This window comes from Lepidochelys olivacea, assembly GCF_965140295.1.
Source record: "Lepidochelys olivacea isolate rLepOli2 genome assembly, chromosome: 11".
NCBI lineage: Eukaryota > Metazoa > Chordata > Testudines > Cheloniidae > Lepidochelys > Lepidochelys olivacea.
Window position 1 is genome coordinate 52,921,013 of NC_140421.1, and position 27,991 is coordinate 52,949,003.

The 27,991-nt window shown below is 44.2% G+C and overlaps 1 protein-coding gene across 2 annotated transcripts; it reads right to left on the reverse strand.

The window, feature by feature from the left end:
• Positions 1-183: 183 nt before the first annotated feature.
• Positions 184-27,666, reverse strand: NEMP2 (nuclear envelope integral membrane protein 2). 2 transcript variants are annotated; one of them, XM_084643102.1, is made up of 9 exons: positions 27,442-27,666; positions 12,758-12,873; positions 11,070-11,298; positions 10,811-10,883; positions 9,276-9,369; positions 8,417-8,531; positions 6,545-6,770; positions 4,021-4,197; positions 184-849 (listed from the first exon to the last, which is right to left on the reverse strand). In XM_084643102.1, the coding sequence occupies exons 1-9, from the start codon at positions 27,518-27,520 to the stop codon at positions 618-620; spliced, it is 1,341 nt and encodes a 446-aa protein (XP_084499228.1). In that variant the 5' UTR covers positions 27,521-27,666; the 3' UTR covers positions 184-617. The 2 variants fall into 2 exon arrangements, with proteins under 2 accessions (XP_084499228.1, XP_084499229.1); XM_084643103.1 differs by lacking the exons at positions 184-849; positions 4,021-4,197 and adding an exon at positions 5,784-5,957.
• Between the last annotated feature and the right edge of the window lie 325 nt (positions 27,667-27,991).

Sequence of the window (27,991 nt, forward strand, 5' to 3'; positions counted from 1 at the left end):
GGAAACAAAGATGGTGGTGGCTAGGTGTGTGGCTTGGCTAGGATAGAAAGGCTAAGGGAAGAGCAATGAAAGCAGAGGCACACAGTTGTGCAGGACTCTCAGAGAGAGAGTGAGGAACTTAAAACTGATGTGGAAGGTCAGATCCCATGGAGGGATCAGAGGGGTAAGCAAGGCACCTTAGGAAAGGAGTTCAAAGGAATTTATTAGCAGATAGAGCACTTAGTAAAAGTGCATCATAAATGACTTCCTCTTCATCTGGCACTCCCAGCACTGAAGGCATGGAGAGAGATCACACCTCTGTAGAGGCAGTCTCTTCAAGGGAGTTGAGGCACAGTGGTGGAGCAAGTTTGCACTGCTGCTGCCTGGTACCTGCCCTGTAAATAAACAGGTGAGGTAACAAAATACCAACTACATGAACATAACATTCACTTAAGAAACCCAGCAACTTACTACTGTTTTGAACAGTGAAGCAGGAATAAATCCTTCAATGAATCTTGGTTGCCCTCTACAGCCAAGTCGGAAGTAGGGCTCTCCGAGACAGCACGCACTCAGCCAAGGTAGCCTTCCTTTCCAACTTGATTTAATTTTCTTCCCGTACAGGGGATTTTCCAAAGGGTTCAGAATAATCCAATATTGTTGGAGTGTGAAACATTTTCACTTTCGTTTTGTTCCTGCATTTCATCATCATCATAATCATCCTCCTGAATGGAATTAGCTAGTAGGTTCGGCTCTGGCTCTGGGCTAAAGAGCTGCTGTTCCAAGAAGGAGCCTCCAATGCCATATTGCTCATCATATGCATTCACTTCTGCAGGTGACACGTGGGGAGATCCCAAAATAAAGTTTGCAAATCTGCCGGATTTAAAAAAGGGAAAAGATCAAGCAGGAAGAAAACCAAATGCACAGAATGCTGCCAATTAAACCTGACTTGGAGGAGAGACCTGCATGTATAGACAGCATTCAGAGCAGGAATCATGCCCCCAAGGCAGCTGGAGTTTAAGCCTGAGCTAAGGATTCACACACACAAGAGGGAAAATCATCTAGGGGAGTATCTGAACTTTGTCTACTGAACTTTGTCACCTCAGTTAGCTGTTTTCCTTCATCATCCTCCTTTCAAATGTTTTCAGTCTTTGCTTCATGCTTTAATTAAGTAATTTTGGTTCCTTAGAGAACAAGGAGGGCATAGTGACTGAGCCAGGCACATCTGACTTGTGTTTCCAGCTCTTACTGCTCGCGGTGTAGGCCTAAGTAGGTCACTTGCCTTCTCCCAGCTTCAGTTTCTCAATTAGCAAAGTGGGGATGATAATACTTTTTCCCAAGAATATTATGAGGATTCATTAATGTCTGTGGAGAACTTGAGAGATAAAGGGCTATGTAAGTTACAGGCGTTATTTGAAGTCAAGAAGTGCTGATACTCTATTCCTGAGAGAAACAAGGGCAAGAGCTCAACACCCATGAGTTCCTGCACTACAGCATCGAATACTCTGCAGCAACTGGGCCTAAACTCCGCAGCAGGATCCCTGCTCTCTATGGCGCTCATGTGTGACAGGCTGGAATTTCTGCAGCAGCTCCAGGTAAACTCCAAAATGGAGGATTCATTGAATAAAACATGAAAACAAATAGTACAGTAATATTCTGTGTACTACTTGAGAGCTGATACTCCATTTATTTGACACTGGCCCAGGCATTTTGACATGCTGCCAATCTTACTTTGACAAAGGACAGCTGCAGTGCAGAAGTTAGAGGGGCGGCTGGAGTTTTTTTGGAACGTGGGGGGACATTTGGTGCTTTTGGTGCCTGAACGGTATGAATGGTAGTGAGGGGTTGTAAGAAAAGCACATTCAAGAAACAGCTCTGTTACAGTGATCACCAGTAAACAGTTAAGGTTAATATTCATACTATTGTCATTAGTTTCTGAGCTAAAACTTCACTGAGCTGAACAGGGCTGTTCATTCTTCTTAGAAATGTACTTCAGACTCAGGCAGACATCATTGCTTTGGTTTCATTTGGTAGGTTTTCTTTGGTATCGTAAGGGGAAGAAATATAATTATTCTTTAATGAAAGCTTAGAGACATGGTCAACTTAAGAATCAGACTTCTGCCAGACTCTTTTTTTTACATACTATTGTTACAAATAATTCCTGAGAATAACTAAAAGTGATTGGAGAAAAAAATCTCTCTTCTCACTTTGTTTACTTTGTGCATTTGGCAGCATGTTGCATATAACCAGTTAGTTTCCCTCTGCTTGGTATGAGTTTTTCCATGGTAACAAGTGAGACAGATTATTTTTGAAAACTACAAATACCTGACTACAGAAAGTGTCATAGGAGGACAAGTGCAGGTGCAGTTCCCATTCCCGAAACTCCCTTGAACTCAGTTTTGATAACAGATTCCAAGGTGAGGGCGCTTTAAATTCTCAAGAACAATTCAGGGGCGAGGGTGAGTTCTGTGGCTGCATAATAGCTGGAGCCCTACTGCTAACATTTTATGGTTATTATTTCGGTTTTCAGATAAGCATGTTGAAATTCTGATGATTCTTATGTCCCTAACACTTCTGGCTGCCAGCCCCCATTTTATATGGCCTTTCCTTTCTAGCCCACCATCATTCTTCTTCTTTGCCAGCGGTGTCTCTGTTGAACTGTTCCAGACAGTCTCTCCATCCACTCAGATTCCCAGGGGCAGAGCATGCTATTTTCATGGCACTCCTAGTCCTATTTCAGGGCATGTCTACACTAAATACTATATTAGATCCTCACTCCTACTCTGCCCCCTTTATAGCCACTGCAGTCATTACTGTGGTGGTTCATGTCCACACAACCCTCCTTCAGTCTGTGGTGTGCATCCTCACCAGGAGTGCTTCCACTGACCTAAGAGGGGCAGTGTGGGGAGCTGAAAGCCTGGTCTCTCAGCTCCACTTGCTGCTCCCCTCCAGGAGCCCAGCTGCCCCACAGGCTCCTGCTCCCTGCCAGCTCCCTCCCCGCTCTCCATTCCCTGCTCACTGCTGGGAGCCCAGCTGCCCCCACAGCCCCGCTACCTGCTCCTCGCTAGAAGCCTGGTGGCCCCCCCGGGCTCCTACTCTCGGCTCCACGCTGGGAATAGGGCAGCTGCACGGGTTCCCAGCATGGAGCTGGAAGCCTCGGAACAGCCAGGCTCCCAGCCAGGAGCCCTGGGGCAGATCAGCTCCGAGCAGGGAGCCCAGAGAATGACAGCCAACAGCCAATGCAAGTTACACAGTGTCTACATGGACACTGCATCACCCTAACTACACCGACATAAGCCGTCCTATGCCTCTCGTGGAGGTGGAGTTGTTATATTGGTGTAGTAGGGCACTTACATCGGCAGGAGCAAGGCTGTAGTGTGTACACTGACAGAGGTCGACATAAGCTGCCTTATGTCGACCTAACTGTTGCGTTAGATCAGTGCTCAGCCTATGGAAAAAGATACATGGACTGACACTCCAATGGGTTTATGTTTGGTAATGCAGAACCTTATGATTATAGGGCCAGATCCTGCCAGCATTTGGGGTGAGATCCTCACTCCCACCCTGCCCCCTTTACACCATGTACAAGACTGGGAAGCAGTGTAGAAGGGTCCTAAGAGCTCCATACCCAACCAGGGGATGATTCCAACCAAAGCAGGCACTGTGGGGACAGCCATCTGGCTGCTTTCTGAGGACCCCTTTGCAAGCCCCAGTGTAGGAGGCATACCAGGAGCAGCAATGGGAGGGAACTATCAGGGACAGGGCTGCAGGCATCACTGCAGAGATTCTGGCTGCCATCATTTAGAGAGGCTCCCAGGTCTGTCTAAGTTAGCTGAGAGGACCCTTGCATCCCTTCAAGCCACCTTAGCCATTTAAGCTGCAAGATCTGTGCCCAGGACTATTCACATGAACAAAGTTACATGTTTGATTGAGTGTTGGCAGGATTAGGCCTATAAATTATGCTGCTTTAAGGAGTATTTGGCTCTTCTATGTAACAGTGCCTATAAAATACATTCAATTTTAAGAGATGAGAGTCTTTCTTACTTTTTAGGGGACTGGAGTTTGGACACAGCTAACCATGATGAGAAATCTGGACTCCTACAGAATGAGCGTAGCTCCTCCAAGGCTTTCACAGTCTCTGTTTCCTGCTGCTCCCTGTATTCCTCTTCAGTAAGGAGCCGAAACACTCGTTTTTTTGATTTTAAAGAATTCTTGATTTTTCTAAAACAAAAAGAAACACAATTCATATTTCCAAATCTATCGCACATGGAATTCACATACGTTACAAATACATTGACCTTTTCTTTCTTTCTGGCATCTACTATTAAGGGAACAGCATCCTGCCTTGGCATGAGGGAGAGGCAAGTAGCTACTTTAGAAGTCCAACCTAATAAGCCTGATTTTCATTCCCAAGGCCCATGTGCATTTGCCTGCTTCGTTCGGGTCCAAAGCCACTGAAGTCAGTGCAAAGTCCCACTGACTTTCAAAAGGTCCTTTATATGCACAGAGAAGCCTGAGGGAAACTAATAAACGGACGCTTATCTAGCCATTTGCAGGTGCAACAGGGATTTGCACATGCAAAATAGGCACACCGGGACGATGGCGCTGAAAATCAGGCCCCGTGTGCCCTTGGAACTTTGTAGCTAAACTGTGCTCTTAAAATCTGTTGCAAATTGTTCATGTTGTTTACTTGCACCTTAACCTTACACAGTTGAGTTGTTTGAGACAAAAATATTTATAATCTGTAGCTATATGTTCCCGTCTATTGACTGCTTTCAATTTTTGTTGGTGTGGTAACTTTGGAGTTAAGACAAGTGAGGGCTGGATGCCCATAAACAGAGTTAAACTCTATATAAATGTACCTGCATTAGCCAGCTGTGTTTGACTTACTCCCTCTCCCCTCGAGACAATGGAAAATGGATCGAGGCTCTTGTTTGTCATTGTTTGTGTGGTAAGGGTCAAATCCTGATGCCACTGAAGTCAGTGACAAAGCTCCCAGTGGGCTCAATGGGACCAGGTTCTAGAGCTTACTAGGAGATCAGATTATCAGCAGTATTACAGATGCCTACTAAACTGCATTATGCATCCTCTGTGATCATTTTTATCAAACCCTCAAGGTTTGGGTTTGTTCTGTAGAATTAAGTAACAAACAAATAACTTTAAAATGTACTGTTTGTAAAATCAAAAACTTCCTTTCTGAAAGAGATTTTTCATATTATATTGTATGTCCTACAACTCTCTTGGCTCTGCAGGAGCAGTCAAAACAAAAACTGAATTCATGCCGGGGTCAGTACAGAAACAAAGACACTTTGACATGTCAGAGTATATACTTATGGTAAGGTATATTCTGGTTACATTCAGCACTGGCTTAAACTGGTGCTTCTCCCATTGACTTCAGAGGGAGCTGAGCACTGCTTACATCAGATAAATGTTGTTCTTACATGATGCTGTTTAAAGTAGTTTGTTCTTTTCAGCTGGGGTGGAAAAATCAGTGTTTGTCAAATGACAAGTTGTGCTAAAATCCCCAAAACCCAGCACTTATCTAGGGGAAGGTAAAGAAATATTAAAATGGTTTTTAAAAACTGAGTGGTGGTAAAGCATAGAAAATATAAGTAATAATTTTAAAAGTTGCTGCTGTTTGTTGTAAAGCCAGCTTCAGCCTTTGACTTCCTGTAGGCTCCTTAGTTCAGTGTAACAGGTTGGGACTGCCTTTAAAGTCATTTGTATGTTACTGCTGACATGATAAAACACATTTTAAATTCACAGGATGATAGCAAACAGAAGCTTGTTCCCATGTGGCTACACACCATATACAGGAAAGCCAAAATCAGGATTGAAAAGTGTTCCAAACTACTGTCTCCATCCTGCAAGCAGCTCCATATGGGTGGACCCCAGCTCCAGCACACAGCCACACTTCTATAGAGTGGGATCCATGCAGGTCCAGGTTTCTCCCCCTATTGAGGTCAGTGTAGTGTTGGGGCCTGGTAAGAGTAAATAAGGACATCTGGGGTGAAAACCTGGATCTATTGAAGTCACTAGCAAACTCCCATCGACTTTAATGGGGTAGGAGTTCACCCCTGAACTCTACCCTTGACAGTGATGACCAGCTAACCTAGTTTTATCGGAGTATCCTAATGTCAATATCTCACGTCATCTTGTGGTAAGTGTTTTGTCCTATAGGAATCTGCAGGTAACTCTTGTTAAAAATCAAATTCCTGTCACACCTATGAAACCATGATGTAGTCACTGCAGTCTAACCAATCAATCAAATGAAAAGCCATTAGTTACCGGATGCTGCAGAAAAGCTGTTCAGTTTGTATTTATGAAGGTTATAGTCACAGTTCTCTATACAGCAAGATCCATGCTTAAAACTCCTGCATTGAGAATTATTAAATTCTTATGCCTTGGGATTTCAAGCCTTGTCTCTAATGTAAGTATTCATTAGGTAAGAATATGTACTAGGATTAGTAACTGACAGATAATTGTCATTTTATGTGGGTTTTATTATGAACCTCTTAATATTACCTTATGATACAGTGACTTACATGTTCAGAAAATGGATACCAACCTGCCCACGAAACAGACCATGCCAAGGGGATAGCACAGGCCTCTTGAACAGAGGATGATAGCTATTACTGCATATGCAACCTGTGGAATGGTGACACCAAAATAAATCAAGACAAAGGCTATTAATTGTAATGTCCACGTTAAGAGGGTTATGCTTCGCTCATTGGTAAGTGGTCCATGCTTGTAACAAACCACAAAGCTGATAAATCCAACAGTCAGAAGATAGCCTGTGAAAGCAGAAAAAAATGCCATATATATAATGACACAAAGGATTAACTTTAATGGTAGACTGAAAGCTTAAAACTGCCACGCAGCAAATCCCACTTCTGCTCTTCATGCTGTCTGCCATGTATTTTGGGAATATGAAGGGCCTGATATTTAAAATACATATGCAAAAAAATGCATGCAGTGACACACTAGACTTGCATATGTAATTACGATGACTGCATATGCAAACTGTGTAGTTGCATGTGCAGATGGCAAGTTAAAGGCATAACTGGCTATCTGTGTGCGGAAATATCCTGTATATTTATTTATTTAGATTTAAATCGTAACTTAAAATGCTTATCCAAGGTGGTAGGCATTCTAAAACGCCATTAGCAATACAATTACATGTCAGAATTTAATTGCCATTAAAATGATCAGTTTAATTATCTGTATGTGCAATTGCAAGAATGGTGTCCAGCTGCATTGTTGAAAGGTCCTAATTATACCTCAATACTTGTGTAAACGTATGCATGGATTAGGCTCTGTACTAACAATAAGTCAGTATTTATTTTCAAATAAAATATTGTAAATGAAGCTGATAGGCATGCAGATACAGTATGTGTATCACATTAATCTCACTCATGCTAAAAGCACATGGTCAAGCCATGCTTCCCCTCCTAACTGGTGAAGAGTGAATGCTGAAAGGTTTGGAGCTTCGGTTTGGATAAGCATCCAAAGGAGTCCATGCTTATTCAGCACTGTACTTTTTGGTTTCAGCTATCCTGGCAATTCTGCAAGAACAAGTTTTCTCTCTGTACTTTTCTCTGTGTGCTTTGGGGTGCCACCAAAGCAAAGGTGAGTGAACATAAAACAAAACAAAAAAAAACCCCAATATCTTATTCAACTGGGTCGAAAGCAGTTCGTGACTATTAACAGGCACAGAGCATAAGGGGCTGGCATAGTGGCCTAAGAACAGCGCTCTGTGCTGCTGCAGCAAGTGGGGAAAACCAAGTTACAAGCCTGTATCCCAATCTCTCTCCCCCTAGGCCAGCAGGGAGCACGGGAATTCCTTATGATTCCTATATTAGTAAATGCTTTAACAGTAAGTGCACCCCAGCTGAACCTCCCGGTGCCAGAGATGCCTGCTCTGCTCAGGGAAGATAGCACTGTTTCCACCATTACCACTGTCGGATAGGGCTAACTCCAGGGAGGATGGCTTTAGGTGATAATAGAGGCTGCACAGTGGTTTTGACAAAGGAGGATGCCGAGGAAATGTGCTGAAGCAATAGGTTCCCCAGCCCCCTTGGCCACTCCCCCTTTCCAGAAAGCACAACCCCCACTCCAGGCTCCAGCCAGAGAAGAGATTGTAGCTGTCTTCTCCCACCACCACCTCCCTCTTTGCTTCCACGGTAGGTGTGAAATGATGGAAACCAAAGATGGGCAAAACGTTCCCTCTTCTTCATGCCTCTACAAACCAACATCAAACTCCCTATTTAAGAATCTAACGAGAATAAATTCTCATTTGAATGGATTAGGAGCCTTCAGAATCCTCCCACACCTCACATTCATGGGAGAAAAATATTAATCAGATGCAATTCTTACAAACTGTTCGTTCTGACCTCTTAACAAAAACCTGTCTGCTGTACATTTCTACTCATTCTCTTACCCAGTAAGTAGTTTCTATATTCAGACCACAGCCACTTCATTTCCCCTTTCAAACAGTAAATAAAGTAGAGAGAGGACATCCAGCAGCCACTCATTAAAATCCCGAAGGTGCTGTGCTGGGAGTAAAAAAAAAACAAAACAGTTAGTGAACCAGCTCGGTTATGATTTATTATTTATATGATGGTAGCATCCACAGGTCCCAATCAGGATTGGGCCACAGTGGGCTAGGGATTTCACAAACATAGGCACTATCTGTTCTGAAGAACTTTTGAGCTGATTCACTCGTTAACCCTGCTGTATCATGCTCTGAAGTCTCAAGATAAGTGAGATGAAGTGGGGCCACTGCATGGGATTTTTGACCAAACTTCTTGAAGCTGTATCATGTCTTGGTATTACAATAATAATAATTAATACTTAACTCCGACATGTTTTATAGAGACCAAAGCATTTTTTGGGGGAAAGGGGTGGCATAAGATTCAGCCCTGCCTGTGTGAGATAATTTTGCTACTGGATATGAAAAATAAAGTCAAGGTTACAACTGCCACAAAAATTGTTTCATTTCAACTGATTTGTTGTCTCACAACATAAGCAAATTGAGTTGAGAGACTAAAATCACATCCCTGTAATTATGGTTTCAGAATAAATGCTCGTCATTGTACATCAGCAAACGTAACTGTTTATTTCAGACTTTGGAGGGCCATCTATCTAGGGCCTGATTCTGATCTTAGGTACATTGGTTTTACACTGAAGTAAACCCCCATCAAAGTCAATGAAGTTACTCTGTCATAAAACCAATGAGAGATCAGAATCTGGCCCTAGACTTGCTATTTGCTATTTTGTTTTCCACATGGTACACCTACCTTTGGAATAAATCTTTTAAGTGTCAACAGGAGAAAGACTAGCGTAGCAAGAACACCCAGTGCCACTCCAGCAGAGTAATAGAACATAGCACTCCTGTTAGGGAACAGCAAGGTTGGGGACACTGTAAAAACCTTTTACTGAGTTGCAACTGGTTTGGAAGTACCAAAAAGTGTAATGCTGTACTTAATCAGACACTGAATACAGATTTTCAGCTCTGGCTTCATCTGCTTTGCACTGTGGAGGCAGAAAGAGGCAGCCAGAAAACTCCCATAAAGAGGCAGCTGAGAATTCCCTGACAGAGAGGAATCTCTGGGTGGCACAGATGGCTGTAGGTTGCCTGCTCGTCTCCAACCCCTGTGTTGGGGCGGAAAGAGGTTGGGTGGGGGGCAGTGCATGGCATTCCAGCTGGTCCCTGAATGGTGCCCAGATGACCTTGTGGGATAGGGGAGCTGGCAGAACTTAGAGCTCCTCTGAAATTACACAAGGGTCACATTAGGCCCCTGCCAGCTCCTATGCTGGGCTGAGTGTGAACTCAAGGGAGCTGAGGATCTAGTACTTTTTAAAAAACAAAGAGCATTAGATTACTAGAGTTGTGAGAATTAAAAATAATCTCATTGCCTTTTCCTTATTTCAGCTTTTATTTACTTTTCCATGTCTCAAAATCTCAACAGCGAAAACATCTCCTCAGTTTCACTTTTGTTTATCATGTTTCTAGTCAATTTCATTTCCTTGTCCACAATGCTGTAATTTTTGGATTGCAAGAATATTTTTATTTTACTTTTTAAAAAACGTTTTGATGGAAATAAGAAAATTTAGAAACTCGTTTTTGTAAACTTATTTTTACAAAATCCAAAGGTTTGATAAAATTTGACCTAATACTGTTTAAAATTTGGTGATTTGCAAATTTTGAAGTGGAACAGAACTTTTGAGATGAGTCACAAATTAACTCACTGTACAATGCCAAACTCCAGCATGAAACAAAGTGACTGCAAAAATCTTTCCTTCTACACTACACAAAATATGAGGACTAGCTTGTGCTCTTTAATGTGCAGCCATGAGTATGGGGTGAGGTGGAGGGAGGAGGCAGTGAGGCCCAGATGACCTCATTTTACACACAGTTCCTCCCTAAGATTCCCACACTCTGGGAATGGGAAATTTGCAACCTCCTTTTATGCAGCATCCCCCAGGCTTCATTGGAAGGGAGGTGATGGCTCTGCATACTCCTTGCCCACTTGCTCATGGGGAGAATCCCAGGTGCAGTCCTTGTACACCTACAAGTGCTAGAAGCCATGATCTTGGAAGCCCTACCACAGCCACACAAGTGAAAAATCTTTACATCACATCTCTCCTCTGCATGGCTACATTATTATGATAGTTTACATACATTTTTTCTTATTTCATTTCTTAAAAAACAAACAGTTGCTTGGGATCATTGAGCTATACAAATAAACAGAGAAGACAATACATGAATAGGAACACACCAAGAATGCAATGACTCTGGAAAGAATACCAAGATAAAGGGGCTAATACTTACCTACTCAAGGCATTTGCAAAATGGAACAGAAAAACACCAGCTATAAACAAAAGGACGAGTTTCCTATCCACCACTGAAAATGCAAAAAACGAGATTTTAGGCTAATTCATCTGGGTGGTTTTAATTGTACCAACATTATCAGACAAGTCTCAGCTGTTCCATTAAGGTAACTTACAACTCAGAATGCACTATTCAGATAATGTTTGCAATATTATCCCAGCCCATTCATTGGATGAATGGAAAGCATCACCCTACTTACTGTTTCGTTGTACACTCACAGTGTAGGGTACCTTCTTGTACGGTTGGACTCTGAAACACATATTCTCTCCATATTGGTTTATGTTTATGACCATTTCTTTAGATACCTCTGATTGCCAAATGATTTGAACAACACACTTGAAAAATGCAAAAACAGTTTCTGAATTATGACAATTGCTTTCAGCTGAGATAGGCACAAACTTGAACATTTCTGTGCTGTTAATTTTCACCTGTAAACAGAGCAAAACAAAACATACATAGTAGGAACTCAGATCAATAGGTATCTTTCAAAAACACACCCAGTATTTGAACATAACATAGGGAGAAATAACAGAGCAGAAGCCTAAGGAATAATAATCCCACTGCAGTCCCTTAAATCAGGTACCTAGTCCTACTGTACTTAATGATTCACATACAGCCTCACTGAAGTCAGTGGGCCCCCATGTGGGTGCATGGATCCATTTGAAGAACCAGATCCTAAGGTTACAATTCCATCATGAGCACTGTGATGCTACAGATGTTTGACACACTACTAACATTGACTGCCCACAATTTCTTTGGCAGACACCCAGGCTCACTTTCCTCATAAGCTATGAACCCACTGTTCCTGAATCTTCTTGTAGATAAGGATGCTAACTGCACATTAGATGTTATGGGAGAACAAAAATGGAAGTTGTCAGAAAGCAGAAGAGAGCGCAACAAAAACCGGAATAAAAAATCCAGCCCTCTTCTCTTCAAGAAGGACTGAGCTGTAACACTGATCTTCTCTACCTTCTGAACAGGAAAAGTCCTCCTGATGCTTAAATTGTGAGCTAATGAACCTGGGCATCTGAAATAATGGATGCCCAATGACAAGGAGAAGCATTATCTCATCTAATAAGATAGGCTTCTTTATTGAAATGCAAGAAGAGAGTGATCTGCTGGGGAAAATCTTAGCTGCCTACTTTTAAGCATTTACGTTAAGAAACTTTCCCAGTTGCTGGATGTGATCACTGCCTAAAGTTTGCCACCGCTCATAAAGATGACCATACACATTGTATCTGCCTGGAGAAAAATGTTCTGGGCAGAGATGAAGAGGAATCTCCAGTTCCTTATACCTGGGAGCCCCTTCCTACAGCAGAGGTGAGGTGAAACTGTTTCTTTCCCCACCCAGGGAGTCAACTCCTCAGAAGAAGAGCCAAGGAGAAGATCCTGAACTTGCTCCTTAGCACAGGGGTTAAAGAGGTGCTCTAAGCTTCTGGTGCTTTCAATGGTAGTTGAGACTTAGTACTTTGCAGCCCAGGCCCAAGGTGCATATCTTAAAAGGTGCACCCCTGCCACTCCTGTCAGCATGGGAAATATACATCTGATATTATGTAGCCTTGTTCTTGTTTTTGCTGTCAAAAAGTCACCATATAACATCCAGTACACACAACACAGTTGAGTTGACATTTCTTTGTCCTCTCAGCAAAGAAATAAGGCCCCGCATCTGTGCAACAAATAAGAGACATCAAACTCCCAAGTCAGCCACGCTAGAAGTGAAAGCAGCATGACACTAAAAGATGCTTCTTTCTAGGCTCCGCCTACGCAACCCTCGGACTGATTTCATACTGAGATGCACCTGTGATCTCATATCTTGATCAGATTGGTTGCTGGGAAAACATGTAACATATTAAAAATCTGAAGCAAGCTCCAAACACAGAGACTTACCTGAAGAGCTGACCAAACATATTTTAAGTGCTTTGTTCCATTTTGCATAAAACAGTAACAATCTGCATCTGGTTTTTGGATGATGTCCATTTCCTTCAAATGGCTACAGTTTTTATCTAAAGAAAGAAGAACACTAAATGAAGTGGATTTCAAAGTGTGGGCATATGTGCACTTCCTCCATTCATGCTTTTGTTGAATTGTAGGTTTGATATTCCGGGGGCCAGAAGCAATTTGCAGAAAGTCTGACACAAAACCCTGCTCCAGGTTAATATTTTCAGAAGCTCAGAAGTGACTTAGGAGCCCAAGCTGAAAATTCAGACATGACTTAGGCACTTAGAAGCTTAAGTCCCAATGATTTTCAATGGGATTTAGGTGCCTACATCACTTTGGCACTTTGGAACATTCTGTCTCTAGCCCGTTTTGGCTTTTTACTACATTTAGAAAAAAATGACTTTTGTGCTAGTATTTTGATAGCATTTGGATAAGGCCCATGGGCCAAATTCACTCTTGGCATAAGTGGGTGTAACTCCAGTGCTTAAACCAATGGTGAATTTGACTGTAGACGTCTAATGAGGAAAACAGGCTTTTCATGTTAAAATAGTCATTTACCACATGATATTGCTGCCAATTGAAGAAGTTTTAACATCAGAACCAATTTGAAGTGGAGAAATAGTGTAATTTTGTTATTTTTAAGTAGTATATTAAAATATGTAATCAAATTATTTCTCCTACTTGTTCTGAATGTTAACATAATTTTCAGTGATAACACCTTCTGGTGAGGGTAATTAGCTGTCTCTAGCACTCCTAATGGCATTGGCAACTTGTCTAATCAATCATTTCCATTGTCTTGCTTCATGGAAATTTTAGATACTCCCTATTGCTTTCAGGATTAGATACAAATCTCACAGTATAAATATCCCTAACTGATTTGTGGGGTGAATTTTCAAGAGTGTACATGCAAACCTGCACACACACAAAAACTGCCCTACAGTGTATCACCTCAAGATTCCGGTAACATAATTAAAGAGCAGAATAAAGAAACATTATACAGCTGTTAACTCAGGAAAGAATTTGGTCCACTGAAGAGAAAACTAGGTGTGAATGTAACAACTATCTGAATAATACAGGACAGAATATTGTCAAACACTGAGGATAGCAAAAGGAGCTCCTGTGCAGACTAGATTTAGTCAACTCAAAGAAATGCTGTTTGTAGGTAAAAATCGATCTTTTTCTATATGAGAAACTTGCACCAGTTTAATTTTAATTCTGTTTTAAATTGATTTAGTTAAAATGATGCAAATCCCTGTCTGGACACACTTATCTCAGTTTAATAAGCCACTCTAAAACCTAACTAAGACTGTCCACCCAAGGGTTTGCACTGGTTTAACTAAATCGGTTTAAATTCACACTTTACATTAAACTGGTGAAACTTTCTTCTGCAGGCAAGCCCTTTGACTAGTTATCTCTCACCCACATTGAAGCCAACAGAAGTGGGAAACTTGCAGACCAGGACTGAATATAGTCTGTGGATTAACTGGCAATCCCAATCCTTGAGTACAACATCTTCACGCCTCACTCATCAAGCTATCAGCACCAACAGATTGAAATGTACTCCTTCAGCACAGAAGAACAGCCATACTGGGTAAGACCAAAGGTCCATCTAGCCCAGTATCCTGTCTTCCAACAGTAGCCAATGCCAGGTGCCCAGAGGGAATGAACAGAACAGGTAATCATCAAGTGACCCAATAGAGGCTAGAAACATCATCCCTGCCCATCCTGGATAATAGCCATTGATGAACCTATCCTCCATGAATTTATCTAGTTCTTTTTGAACCCTGTTATAGTCTTGGCCTGCACAACATTCTCTGGCAAGGAGTTCCACAGGTTGACTGTGCGTTGTGTGAAAAAATACTTCCTTTTGTTTGTTTTAAACCTGCTGCCTATTAATTTCATTTGGTGACCCCTAGTTCTTGTGTTACGAGAAGGAGTAAATAACACTTATTTTCTTTCTCCACACCCGTCATGATTTTATAGACCTGTATCATATCCACCCTTGGTCATCTCTTTTCCAAGCTGAAAAATTCCAGTTTTATTAATCTCTCCTCATATGGAAGCTGTTCATCAGCTAATCATTTTTGTTGCCTTTTTCTGAACCTTTTCTAATTCCAATATATCTTTTTTGAGATGGGACGACCACATCTGCATGCAGTATTCAAGATGTGGGTGTACCATGGATTTATATAGAGGCAATATGATATTTTCTGTCTTATTATCTATCCCTTTCACCAGCACTCTGCTGTTCATAAGTGTCTGGAGTCTGATGCTGTCAAGGCTCTATACTGAACCTGTGATCCCTCTGAATTTCTGGAGGTGATTGCCAGCTGGAGCCCAGGAAGTAAAATTGCTGTGCCACATGCATGGATTCTATGGGAATGCAAGCAACCCCCTGGCCCTGCAGCATCGCTACCAGTTCTACGCTGTCAGCAACTCCTCGGGTTGCCCCTGGGCAAGTGTTGCTAATTGCACACAGAGTGCCCCGGGGAGTCACTCAAGTTTTGTTATGAAACTAAGACCACGCCAGACTCCGTCCCATTCTTCTGTAAGCCATTATGGTCTCAAAAGGGATGTACACCATCAGATGCAACCAGTAACAGCCTCCCAGGTGGCGGATAGTCCCGGTTTCCTCCGCTGTTTGGGTAGCAACCATGCCCCTTCATGACGTCATCGTCATCAGAACCCAGACACCTCCGTTACCCAGAGATGAACTGCAGCTGTCTCCGATCACGCCAGCAGGCAAGACTATCACACAGTTCCTCATAAACTGGGAACCTCTGAAATGGACTTTAGCTGGACATTACTTGATTGAGCAAGGTCCCCCAGACTGGGTAGTTCCGGTACCATGGAGAAAGAATGTGATGGGGATACTCGCTTGTCGCAAGCATCCCATCAACGAGGGGACTTGTTATCTAGCAGCTTTGTGTTCTTGGGGAACCAGGGCACAGTACATGAAAGACACCCCCTCTACCCCAGCCTCTGCTTGAACCAAATCTGCAACAGAAGAAAGACTTACAAAAAGCAATGAAAAGGCAGTGGGAGACATACCTTGGGATAAGGAAGACAGAATTAAGGAAACTCCCCTAGCCTCATTTGCATTGAAGATGGGACAAGGAGGAATCTCCATTAGCATACAGAATGGAGAACAGAGATTCCAAGGCAAGAACCGCACAGAACTCTGGGACCAGAAAAACAGGGGAGCACTGCATAATGGGAGATCTCTGCTCCAGATGTTAATGAACCCACACATGCACACACCTAGCTCAGTAGTTTTCAGACCAATTCTAGTAATAAATCCTTTATTGGTATGCAAAATAGTGAAGCTCCCTAGATGCATTGTGAGCTCCCTCCAAGGAACACTGCCCAAAGCCAGGAATGATCAGCTCCCATGTCTAGCCTGAATAAAACAACTTTGGTATTCTCCCTTGTTTATACATAAACAAATCTAGTGTCCTCCCTTGAACTATTGTTTTTTCTCTTCAAAAACCCCTGTCCATGCTCAAGTAAGCGTTCTGATGCCTGGAGCCAAAATCTGCATCAGTTCCATTGGGACTTCATCTTCTCCTGACTGATCATGCTGGGGGCTCTGCTTGTCTCCAGCACTCCAGGCCCTCAGCTACCACCACCACCTGGGACCCCTGATCAATTCAAGCTTCATAGAATGGTGAGAACCCAGCTCTGTCTCTCTCTATGTATAGCCTTCTGACCCTGACTTGTGTGATCAGTTATAGTTTTCTAAACCTGACTTTTATAATCAAGTTTAAGTTAGATTTAATATTATAACTGTTTTGTTTGTTTAGCTCCCCTATGGTTATTACCTGGCAATAACTAACTTTCATGATTAAGCTGGTTGCTTCTCTCTCTCTCTCTTCCCTTCCACCCCCACCCCTACCCCCCTGTGGGTGTTTTTTGGTTCCCTCATTCGCTCTGCAGCAACGCTCCTCGTACCTAAGCTAAAAGATCCCTGCAGCGCCCAAAAATCCTGTGGGGTTTGCTCATCAAGTAGGTTACTACAAGAACAACTGTAATGTGAAAGTGTGGAGAGAGACATTGCCAGGGTTCCCTCCCCACTCTGAACTCTAGGGTACAAATGTGGGGACCCGCATGAAAGACGCCCTAAGCTTATTTCTACCAGCTTAGGTTAAAACTTCCCCAAGGCACAAATTCTTTGCCCCTGGAGGGTACGCTGCCATCACCAAGTGATTTAACAAAGAATCAGGGAAAGGACCCCTTGGAGTTCCTATTCCCCAAAATAGCCCCCCCAAGCCCTTACACCCCCTTTCCTGGGGAGCCTTGAGAATAATATCCTAACCAGTTGGTTACAAAGTGATCACAAACCCAAACCCCTGGGTCTTAGGACAACAGAGAAATCAGTCAGGTTCTTAAAAGAAGGATTTTATTTTAAAAAAAGGTAAAAATCACCGCTGTAAAATCAAGATGGAAAATAACTTTACAGGGTAACAAAAGATTCAAAAACACAGCAGAACTTCCTCTTGGCTTAGTTTCAAAGTTACAAAAAACAGGAATAAACTTCCCTCCAGCAAAGGAAAAATTCACAAGCAAAACAAAAGATAATCTAACACGCCTTGCATGGCTTTTACTTACAATTTTTGTAATATGAGAGACTTTTAGGATGGTTTATAGGAGGAGTTTTCTGACCTGATGCTTCTCTGCTTCCCAAGAGAACACACAAAAACAAAGCCTTCCCCCCCACAATATTTTAAAGTATCTTCCCCATTGGTCCTTTTGGTCAGATGCCAACCAGGTTATTTGAGCTTCTTAACCCCTTACAGGTAAGGAGGAATTCCAGGCTACCCTTAGCTGTGTGGTTATGACACGCCCCCTGTCATAACTATAAAGGGAAGGGGAAGAACACCTTTAAAATCCCTCCTGGCCAGAGGAAAAACCCTTTCACCTGTAGAGGGTTAAGGAGCTAGGATTACCTCGCTGGCACCTGACCAAAATGACCAATGAGACGACAAGATACTTTCAAAAGCTGAGGGGAGGGAGAAACAAAGGGTCTCAGTCTGTCTGTGTGATGCTTTTGCCGGGGACAGAACAGGAATGGAGTCTTAGAACTTAGTAAGTAATCTAGCTAGATATGCGTTAGATTATGATTTCTTTAAATGGCTGAGAAAATAAACTGTGCTGAATAGAATGGATATTCCTGTCTTTGTGTCTTTTTGTAACTTAAGGTTTTGCCTAGAGGGATTCTCTGTGTTTTGAATCTAATTACCCTGTAAGGTACTTACCATCCTGATTTTACAGAGGTGATTCTTTTTCTTCTATTAAAATTCTTCTTGTAAGAAACTGAACGCTTTTTTTTCATTGTTCTTAAGATCCAAGGGTTTGGGTCTGTGGTCACCTATGCAAATTGGTGAGGATTTTTATCAAACCTTCCCCAGGAAGGGGGGTGCAAGGTTTTGATGAGGATTTTGCGGGGAAAGACGTTTCCAAACAACTCTTTCCCAATAATAAACCCGGTTATGGTGGTGGCAGCGAAAATCCAAGGGCAAAAGGTAAAATAGTTTGTACCTTGGGGAAATTTTAACCTAAGCTGGTAAAAGTAAGCTTAGGAGGTTTTCATGCATGTCCCCAAGCCTGTACCCTTGAGTTCAGAGTGGGAAAGGAACCTTGACACTCCCCAAATCACAGATGGTGCTGGACAGCCTGTACCACACTGGATGTGATTTCTTCCTGGAGCTCTAGGAGAAAACAAAGTTAATAAGACACATGCACCTCTAGATATACTACTGATTATATAAAGATGAACAATATTTTCCACATTTCAAGGACTATTTTAACCAGTTGATTCTGGGAAACCTTCACGGGAGAGTGCATCAGTCACTTTGTTAGAAGCTCCTGAAATGTGTTGTATTTCAAAATCAAAATCTTGGAGAGCTAAACTCCACCGAAGAAGATTTTTGTTATTGTTCTTGATGGTATGAAGCTACTTCTTTGCAGCATGGTCTGTTTGCAGGTGGAAACACCATCCCCAAACGTATGGGCGTAGCTTTTCCAGAGCGTGCACAATGGCGTAACATTCTTTTTCACTGACTGACCAGTTGCTTTCCCTCTCAGACAGCTTCTTGCTGAGAAACACTACAGGATGGAATTCTTAATCCGGTCCTTCCTGCATTAAAACTGCTCCCACACCACGCTCAGACGCATCTGTGGTTACTAGGAACGGTTTGTCAAAGTCTGGGGCACTTAGCACAGGGTCAGACAGCGTGTCGCTTTAAGCTGATTAAAAGCCTTCTGACACTCTTCAGTCCACTGAACTGCATTTGGCTGTTTCTTTTTGATTAGGTTTGTCAGTGGGGCGGCAATTTGTCTGAAGTGCAGTACAAATCGCCTGTAATATCCGGCCAAGCCTAAGAAGGATTGGACCTGCTTCTTTGACTGTGGGACAGGCCACTTTTGGATAGCATTCACTTTGGCCTGTAGGAGGTTGATAGTTCCTTGACCCACCCGGTGTCCAAGGTAAGTCACTCTGCTTAGGCCCATTTGACACTTTTTAACCTTAAGTTAGCCCTGCCGCCATTATGCGCTCGAAGACTTTTTGCAGATGCTCCAGGTGTTCTCCCATGAATCAGAAAAGATGGCCACATCATCAAGGTAGGCGACTGCAGATTCTGCCAATCCTGCTCGGAGACTATCTACAAGTTTTTGGAAAGTGGTGGGTGCATTTCGCAGCCCGAAAAGGAGAACATTAAATTCATACAGCCCCACATGTGTGATGAAGGCCGAGCTTTTCTCAGTGGATTCATCCAGTGGTACTTGCCAGTACCCCTTGGTTAAGTCTAAGGTAGAGATGAACTGGGCACGTCCCAGTTTCTCCAATAGCGCATCTGTGTGTGGTATTGGATAGTTGTCTGGGCGAGTTACAGCATTTAGCTTATGTAGTCCACGAAAAAGCGTATCTCCCCATCTGGTTTGGGAACTAGAACCACTGGAGATGCCCATGCTCTGTTAGAGGGGCGGATTACACCCATCTGTAGCATGTCCTGGATCTCCCGTTCTATAGCAGTTTTGGCTTGAGGAGACACCCGGTACGGTTGGGCTCTAATTGGGTGAGCATTACCTGTGTCAATGGAGTGAGTGGCATGCCCGTTCGGTCCATCCTGGGGTGGCTGAGAACATCGGCGCGAAGCTAGTGCACAGCTCCTTGATCTGCTGGTGCTGCATACGTCCAAGGGTCATTGAGAGGTTCACTGTCACTTTTTCCTTCGTAGTAGATACCTTCAGGCCACTCAGTGTCATCTGTTTCCTGGGCTGTAAACTGACAAACCTTTAATTCTCTGGAATAAAAGGGCTTTAGAGAATTAACATGGTACACTGTAGACTTTAGGTTTGAGGTGGGGGATGCTATGAGATAGTTAACAGCTCCCAGGTGCTCCTGGACCATAAATGGCCCTTCCCAAGGCACTTCCATTTTATGGGCCTGGAGCACCTGCAAGACCATGACCAAGACCCCTACTTTAAAGGAACGTTCTCTGGCATGTTTATAATACTAGGCCTTTTGCTCTTCCTGAGCATCTTTTAGGTTTTCTCTAGCAAGGGATAAAGAGGTTCAGAGGGTGTTTTGGAGGGTGTTTACAAAGTCCAGAATGTTAGTTTCTGGAGAAGGTGTAAATCCCTCCCATTGCTGTTTCACCAACTGTAATGGCCTCTTAACCTCATGGCCATGCAAAAGTTCAAATGGTGAAAACCCTAAACTGGGATATGGTACAGCCCTGTAGGCAAAGAGCAACTGCTGCAACACTAGGTCCCAATTGTTTACGAATTTACCTATCATGGCTCTCAAAGTTCCATTAAACTTCACCAGGCCATTTGTTTGATGATGGTAAGGGGTGGCAACCAAATGGTTCACCCCATGAGCTTCCCAAAGGCTTTTCATGGTTCCTGCCAGGAAATTAGTTCCCGAATCTGTAAGGATGTCAGAGGTCCAACCTATCCTCGCAAAAATTTCTGTTAATGCCTGGCACTCACTTTTAGCCCTGGTGTTGCTTAGAGCTACTGCTTCTGGCCATCGGGTGGCAAAATCCATGAAAGTCAGTATGTACTGCTTTCCTCTGGGTGTCTTTTTCGGAAAAGGACCCAGAATATCCACAGCTACTCGCTGAAATGGGACCTCAATTATGAGGAGTGGCTGGAGAGGGGCTTTGACCCGGTCTTGGGGTTTTCCCACTCTTTGGTACACCTCACAAGACTGGACATAAGTAGAAACACCCTTGCCCATTCCCTCCCAGTGGAAGGACCTCCCCAAACGGTCTTTGGTCCGGTTCACCCCAGCATGGCCCCAGGGAAGATGGTGGGCTAAGCTCAAGAGCTTTCCCCGGTACTTAGTTGGAACTACCAACTGTCTCTGAGGATGCCGATCTTACTGGTGCCCACCAAAAAGAGGTTCCTTGTATAAAAGTCCTCTTTCTACAACAAACTGGGATCAATTAGAAGAGCTGAGAGGCGGTGGGTTGCTTTGTGCCGCTGTCCAAGCTCCCTGGAGGCTTTCATCTGCTTCCTGTTTGGCCTGGAACTCTTCCCTTGATGCTGGAGACATCAGTTCCTCACTGGATTGTGGACCTGGGCTTGGTCCCTCTGGAAGCGATGAAGGTGATGGGGCTGTTTCCGTTGACTGTGAACCGCTCTCCACTGGTGAACTATGTGGTATTTCAGGCTCTGGCTGAGCCTCTTGTGTAGGGTTATCTGCTGCTGCTGCTGCCAGTGCAGGCTCAGTGGTGTCCTCTGGTATTGGAGCTGTAGATGGGGTTGCAAACGCTGAACTCAGTGCTGGCAATGGTTCTGGTACTGGTTGCTCCACCACTTCCAGTTTTGGGACTGGCTCTGGCTGGGTCTCTGCGACTGGATCCACTACTGCTGTCGCAGACGTTGGCATGGTGTCCGGTTCCACCACCTCAGTCTGGGTCTCTGGTAACACAGACTAGGCCCTTGTTGAAGGCTCAGGAACAGAACTAGGTGTGACAGCTCGCTTAGCCTGGCTGCGGGTAACCATTCCCACCCTCTTGGCTAGCTTCACATGGTTGGCCAAGTCTTCCCCCAGCAGCATGGGAATATAGGCTACCCTTAGCTGTACGGTTATGACAGATGTGCTGAACCTGGGACATATGAGGGTGGCAGCTTGGAAGTACTGATTAACCCGGTCCTCTCAGATGCGCTCTGTGTGTGTTTATCTAATTCTGGGGCTGGAAAAACCCATTTGGGGAACCTAGGTCCTGCAGGATAACTCCACTGGGAGGGAACTTTCAGTAGGGAGAAGCAGAGCTCTGTATGAGAACACAAGTGACACAAGCAGTACATAGATAGAAGTACAGAATCCTCCCGCACCCCAGAAGAGTAACCCTAATAAATGAGCATACCCCAAAGTAATGGGCAAAGCTGGTAACAGATTTGGGGTCTGGAGAGAATGGTCACTAACTGTCCATATACAAACCCGTAAACCAAACCCTCCTGGATCATTGAAGAGTGAATATGGCTCTTTAGTCGGGCCAGAACATTTGAACTATTTTATGAAGCACGAGGGGGGATGGACGAATAAAGGACAACAGTGGAAAAGGGAATCACAAAGGAATCCAACTGGCTCAGCAGAGGATCCTGGTACTTGCTATATTTTCTGCGGAATTTGTTACTTGCTGGTGTCAAAAACAGATTCATGAATGGGCACCACCACTGGCTAAAAGTGAGGTGAACCCAGTAGTAAGGGAACTCCATTCTCTCCTTAGACTGTCTGCAGGTAATTTATCTTCCCTGCCAGGTAACAGGTTCTTAGGGCAGGGAGATTTCTGCCTGCCCAGGCAAAAAGGTAGTTTGGATTCCTTCCAGAAGCAAGAGCTGAGGGTGCTGCCCTATTTGTTAAGTGATTACAATAAACTTTCTATTCAGATTAGAACTGGTTTCCCTGCTAGTTATTCCCAGAGAGCTAGTAGATGTTTTCTTATCAGTGCCACCCTAAGCATTAACATATCAATATCCATGTTCTCTCTGAAGAAAACCACCTTACCAAGCCATCTTCCACTTTGAGTATGCCCTCAACTCCATGAGAGTGACATCTGGGGTAACTATAAACCAACTGAGTTCCAAGAGGAAGATCCCTTTGAACAAGTGACTTCACCATTAGGAGAAAGAGGACTGAACCTGAGGCAAGGAAGGGAATGGAACTGTCCAAATGTGAGAGATTACGATCTGTGGAGAGAATCAGGATCAACTGTAGAAACCTAAAACAGAACCAAGGGCAGAGACCTTCAGTGCAAGAAATAAGGAAACAAGCTGGTAAAACGCCTCTTGAACTATACATCTGTGCTGCAACTGGAATCTCAATAGTCCCTCTCACTATCATAGTCCTCTTTGATGAAAGATACACTCTGCCTCAGCTATCATGAACCAGACAACAGGGAGAACGGAAGGACATCACCTTAAAAATCACACTTCTGTGTAAACTGGTTTTATCTACTATTACAAGAAAGACCTTGGATTATTGTAACTGTAAAAAGATGAGGAGGGGGCAAATATTTTTCTTTTTTCCAGGGTGTTTACCTTGTGCATTTGACAGCACTTTATTTACAGGAATTTTCATGGTTTTCCCTGTTCCATCAGTTAATAGTCAGCTGCCCATTGCGTTTAAGTGGGCGCACACAGCAACAAGGGAGCGAAAGTATTATTAAATATAGGAAAGTGTGATTGCAAAATCACAAAAATAGACATGGAACTCTGGGACAGGTGTGGTACCGGCAACTGTTTTAACTCTTTTTTTTAATTGGCTAGATTTCAAGTAGACAGTTTCCCTTGAAATCCTGTCTCAGGAATAATAGGCTCTTTGATTTGTTCACTACAGGTTCCAAAAAGTTCCAGTGTCATAGAATCATAGAATATCAGGTTTGGAAGGGACCTCAGGAGATCATCTAGTCCAACCCCCTGCTCAAAGCAGGACCAATCCCCAACTAAATCATCCCATCCCATTGTCAAGCATGACCTTAAAAACCTCAAAGGAAGGAGATTCCATCACCTCCCTACGTAACGCATTCCAGTGCTTCACCACCTCCTAGTGAAAAAGTTTTTCCTAATATCCAACCTAAACTGCCTCCACTGCAACTTGAGACCATTACTCCTTGTTCTGTCGTCTGCTACCACTGAGAGCAGTCTAGATCCATCCTCTTTGGAATCCCCTTTCAGGGAGTTGAAAGCAGCTATCAAATCCCCCCTCAGTCTTCTCTTCCGCAGACTAAACAATCCCAGTTCCCTCAGCCTCTCCTCATAAGTCATGTGTTCCAGTCCCCTAATCATTTTTAAAAAGTGGACTGAATGCATCTAATGAAGTGAGCTGTAGTTCACAAAAGCTTATGTTCAAATAAATTTGTTAGTCTCTAAGATGCCACAAGTACTCCTTTTCTTTTTCCAAATACAAACTAACACGGCTGCTACTCTGAAACTAATCATTTTTGTTGCCCTCCACTGGATGCTTTCCGATTTTTCACATCCTTCTTGTAGTGTGGGGCCCAAAACTGGACACAGTACTCCAGATGAGGCCTCACCAATGTCGAATAGAGGGGAACGATAATGTCCCTCGATCTGCTGGCAATGCCCCTACTTATACAGTCCAAAATGCTGTTAGCCTTCTTGGCAACAAGGGCACACTGTTGACTCAAATCCAGCTTCTCGTCCACTGTAACCCCTAGGTCCTTTGCTGCAGAACTGCTGCCTAGCCATTCAGTCCCTAGGCTGTAGCAGTGCATGGGATTCTTCCGTCCTAAGTGCAGGACTCTGCACTTGTCCTTGTTGAACCTCATCAGATTTCTTTTGGCCCAGTCCTCTAATTTGTCTAGGTCCCTCTGTATCCTATCCCTACCCTCCAGCGTATCTACCACTCCTCCCAGTTTAATGTCATCTGCAAACTTGCTGAGGGTGCAGTCCACACCATTCTCCAGATCATTAATGAAGATATTGAACAAAACCGGCCCCAGGATCGACCCTTGGGGCACTCCGCTTGATACCGGCTGCCAACTAGACATGGAGCCATTGATCACTACCCGCTGAGCCCAACGATCTAGCCAGCTTTCTATCCACCTTATAGTCCATTCATCCAACCCGTACTTCTTTAACTTGCTGGCAAGAATACTGTGGGAGACCGTATCAGCAGCTTTGCTAAAGTCAAGGAATAACATGTCCACTGCTTTCCCCTCATCCACAGAGCCAGTTATCTCATCATAGAAGGCAACAGATTAGTCAGGCATGACTTGCCCTTGGTGAATCCATGCTGACTGTTCCTGATCACTTTCCTCTCCTCTAAGTGCTTCAGAATTGATTCCTTGAGGGCCTGCTCCATGATTTTTCGAGAGACTGAGGTGAGGCTGACTGGCCTGAAGTTCCCCGGATCCTCCTCCTTCCCTTTTTAAAAGATGGGCACTACATTAGCCTTTCTAGTCGTTCAGGACCTCCCCCAATCTCCATGAGTTTTCAAAGATAATGGCCAATGGCTCTGCTATCACATCTGCCATCTCCTTTAGCACTCTCAGATGCAGCGCAACAAGTGTCTTGTGTATAGCAAACTGACTGTTCAGAAAGGAGGAGCCAGGAATGAGTCAAGTAAGGAAGTACTGCATTTTCCTGTTTCTTTAAATGCTGCCACTATCAGCACCCATTGTATGGGAGCTATTGTATGAAGAGTGGCAGTGTACCATGGAGCTCACCTAGGCAGAATCAAATAGATTCAGAGATTCCCAGGCCAGAAGGCACCACTGTGATCATCTAACCTGACCTCCTGTACAACACAAGCCAGAAAACTTCCCCCAAATAATTCCTACGCAGATCTTATAGTAAAACACCCAATCTTGATTTTAAAATGGTCAATGATGGAGAATCCACCACAACCCTTGGGAAATGGTTCCAGTGGTTAAGTACTTTCATTGTCAAAAATGTATGCCTTATTTTCAGTTTGAATTTGTCTAGCTTCAACTTCCAGCTTTAATGGTGTCCAGTTTGAAAATTAATTCCAATTCTGCAGTTTCTCGTTGGAGTCTGTTTTTGAAATTTTTTTGTTGGAGAATTGCAACTTTTAGGTCTGAAATTGAGTGACCAGGGAGGTTGAAGTGTTCTCCAACTGGTTTTTGAATGTTATAATTCCTGACGTCTGATTTGTGTCCATTTATTCTTTTGCATAGAGATTGTCCGCTTTGGCCAATGGATACCATTAAATTAGACTTGAATAAAGACTGGGAGTGGACGGGTCATTACACAAAGTAAAAACTATTTCCCCATGCTAGTTTTTCCCCTACTGTTACTCACACCTTCTTGTTAGTCTCTAAGGTGCCACAAGTACTCCTATTCTTTTTGCAGATACAGACTAACATGGCTGCTACTCTGAAACCTGTTTGAAATGGGCCATCCTGATTATCGCTACAAAAGGTTTTTTTTTCTCCTGCTGATAATAGCTCACCTTAATTGATTAGTCTCCTTACAATTTTTTCATGTTCTCTGTGTATATATATCTTGCTACTGTATTTTCCACTGCATGCATCTGATGAAGTGGGTTTTGGCCCACGAAAGCTTATGCCCAAATAAATTTGTTAGTCTCTGAGGTGCCACAAGTACTCCTCGGGTTTTTGTTTGGTTTTTTCCCCCGATACAGAGTAACACGGCTACCACTCTGAAACCTGTAAACCAAAAGGCTCTGTGACAATGACAATATCCGTCGCTAAAAGGCTGAATAAATCTTGGGTCACTTTGTGAAAATAGGTGGGAGAGATCAAGAACAAACAAGTGGAAAGTCTGCAGAAGTTAGAAGACAGACAATTCTCCTGGGGCCTTTAATGAGTCAAAGGCCAGGACTCCTGCCCAACTGAGTCCGTGTGTCTTTTTACAGTTAGACTGGTTTGGTCAAAACTGTGTAATTGGTTCAGTGGTGAAAATGGAAATCAGTTGGCTAGGGTACATCTAAGGGCAGATTAAAAAAAAGTGTAATGCTCAAAGAGCTAAGAGTGGAGAGGAGACTCCATTATTACATTTTATTTACAGAACTGCCCATTTTTCCTTTCCAACAATGCATGTCTTTTTACCTTTGAAGAATGACTACCCCACGAAGTGAGCTGTAGCTCACGAAAGCTTATGCTCAAATAAATTGGTTAATCTCTAAAGTGCCACAAGTCCTCCTTTTCTTTTTGCGAATACAGACTAACAGGGCTGCTACTCTGAAACCTATATTGACTAAGTGACTCAGGGAGCGCGGGTTGTGTTTCGTTTCATAAAACTCTTGTGGACTGAAAAAAAAAGAGGGGGAAATCGCCAAAACCCTGCTTCACAGACATCTGTATACAGAAACTAAAAGTTTCTCTCGCAGCTTTTGTCCTTGGGTACGTCCCAGCCACCTTTGCAGAATCCCTGAGCTCAAACCCCGTGGATGCCCAGTACCCCTGCTCCACGGCTCAGGAAATAACATAAAGCGGCCAAACGACCAGCTGCCGCCTTCTGGCCGCCTCAGCCAGCTCCGCGGCGCTGCTCCCGGGTTCGCGCGCCAGGCGGATCGCGCGCCCTGGAGAGGGGCCACATCGGCCCAGGGGCGGCTCCGCGGGAAAGCCTGAAGACACCCCGCACGGCCACGGGGCGGCCGCCCCAGGCGTTACCTGTTCCCGCCGCCGCCCCGCTTGCCTTGGCCAGCGAGAGGAGGAGGAGGAGCCGCAGCGGGGAGCCCGCGGGCTGCATCGTTTGAAGGGGCGCGTCGGAACTGGAGCCGGCAGCCGAGACGCCACGAGCCCGGGCCGATGGATGGGCCGGCGCCGCGGGGCCTGACTCTCCGTCTGGCTGCGGAGAATGGCGGCAGCGGAAGGCCGGGCCGAGGCGATCGGCTGGCTGGGTCTGGAGGGGGCGGCCCCGCCTCTGGGGCAGGGCGAGGGGGGGGGAGGAGTCGGGCGGCTGCTGGGACTCCCCCTCCCCAGATTGCGCTCCCCTGTTCGGCGCGCGGGGACCCAGCGTGCCCGGGGCGCCTCTGAGGGGAGAGGTGTCTGCAGCTGCTGCGGGTGGGAAACGTTTAAAGCTTTGCGCCTCACAGTAGTGGCCCAGACGCTGTTTGAGGTCCCTCCAGAGCAGGCGCAGACTGGGGCGAGGGTGTGAATCATGTGGCCGGGCTGAATTCTCCCCTGCTGCTCACCTGAGGTTTTGGTCACAGCCGAGGGA

Excerpts from the sequence above, each read along its gene's own strand:
- NEMP2 (XM_084643102.1), bottom strand. The coding sequence starts at position 27,520 with ATGCAGCCCGCGGGCTCCCCGCTGCGGCTCCTCCTCCTCCTCTCGCTG. Across the intron at positions 10,884-11,069 it reads TGTGAGTGTACAACGAAACA|TGGTGGATAGGAAACTCGTC; the intron begins GTAAGTAGGGTG and ends TTGCATTTTCAG. Across the intron at positions 8,532-9,275 it reads TTAAAAGATTTATTCCAAAG|CACAGCACCTTCGGGATTTT; the intron begins GTAGGTGTACCA and ends TTTTACTCCCAG.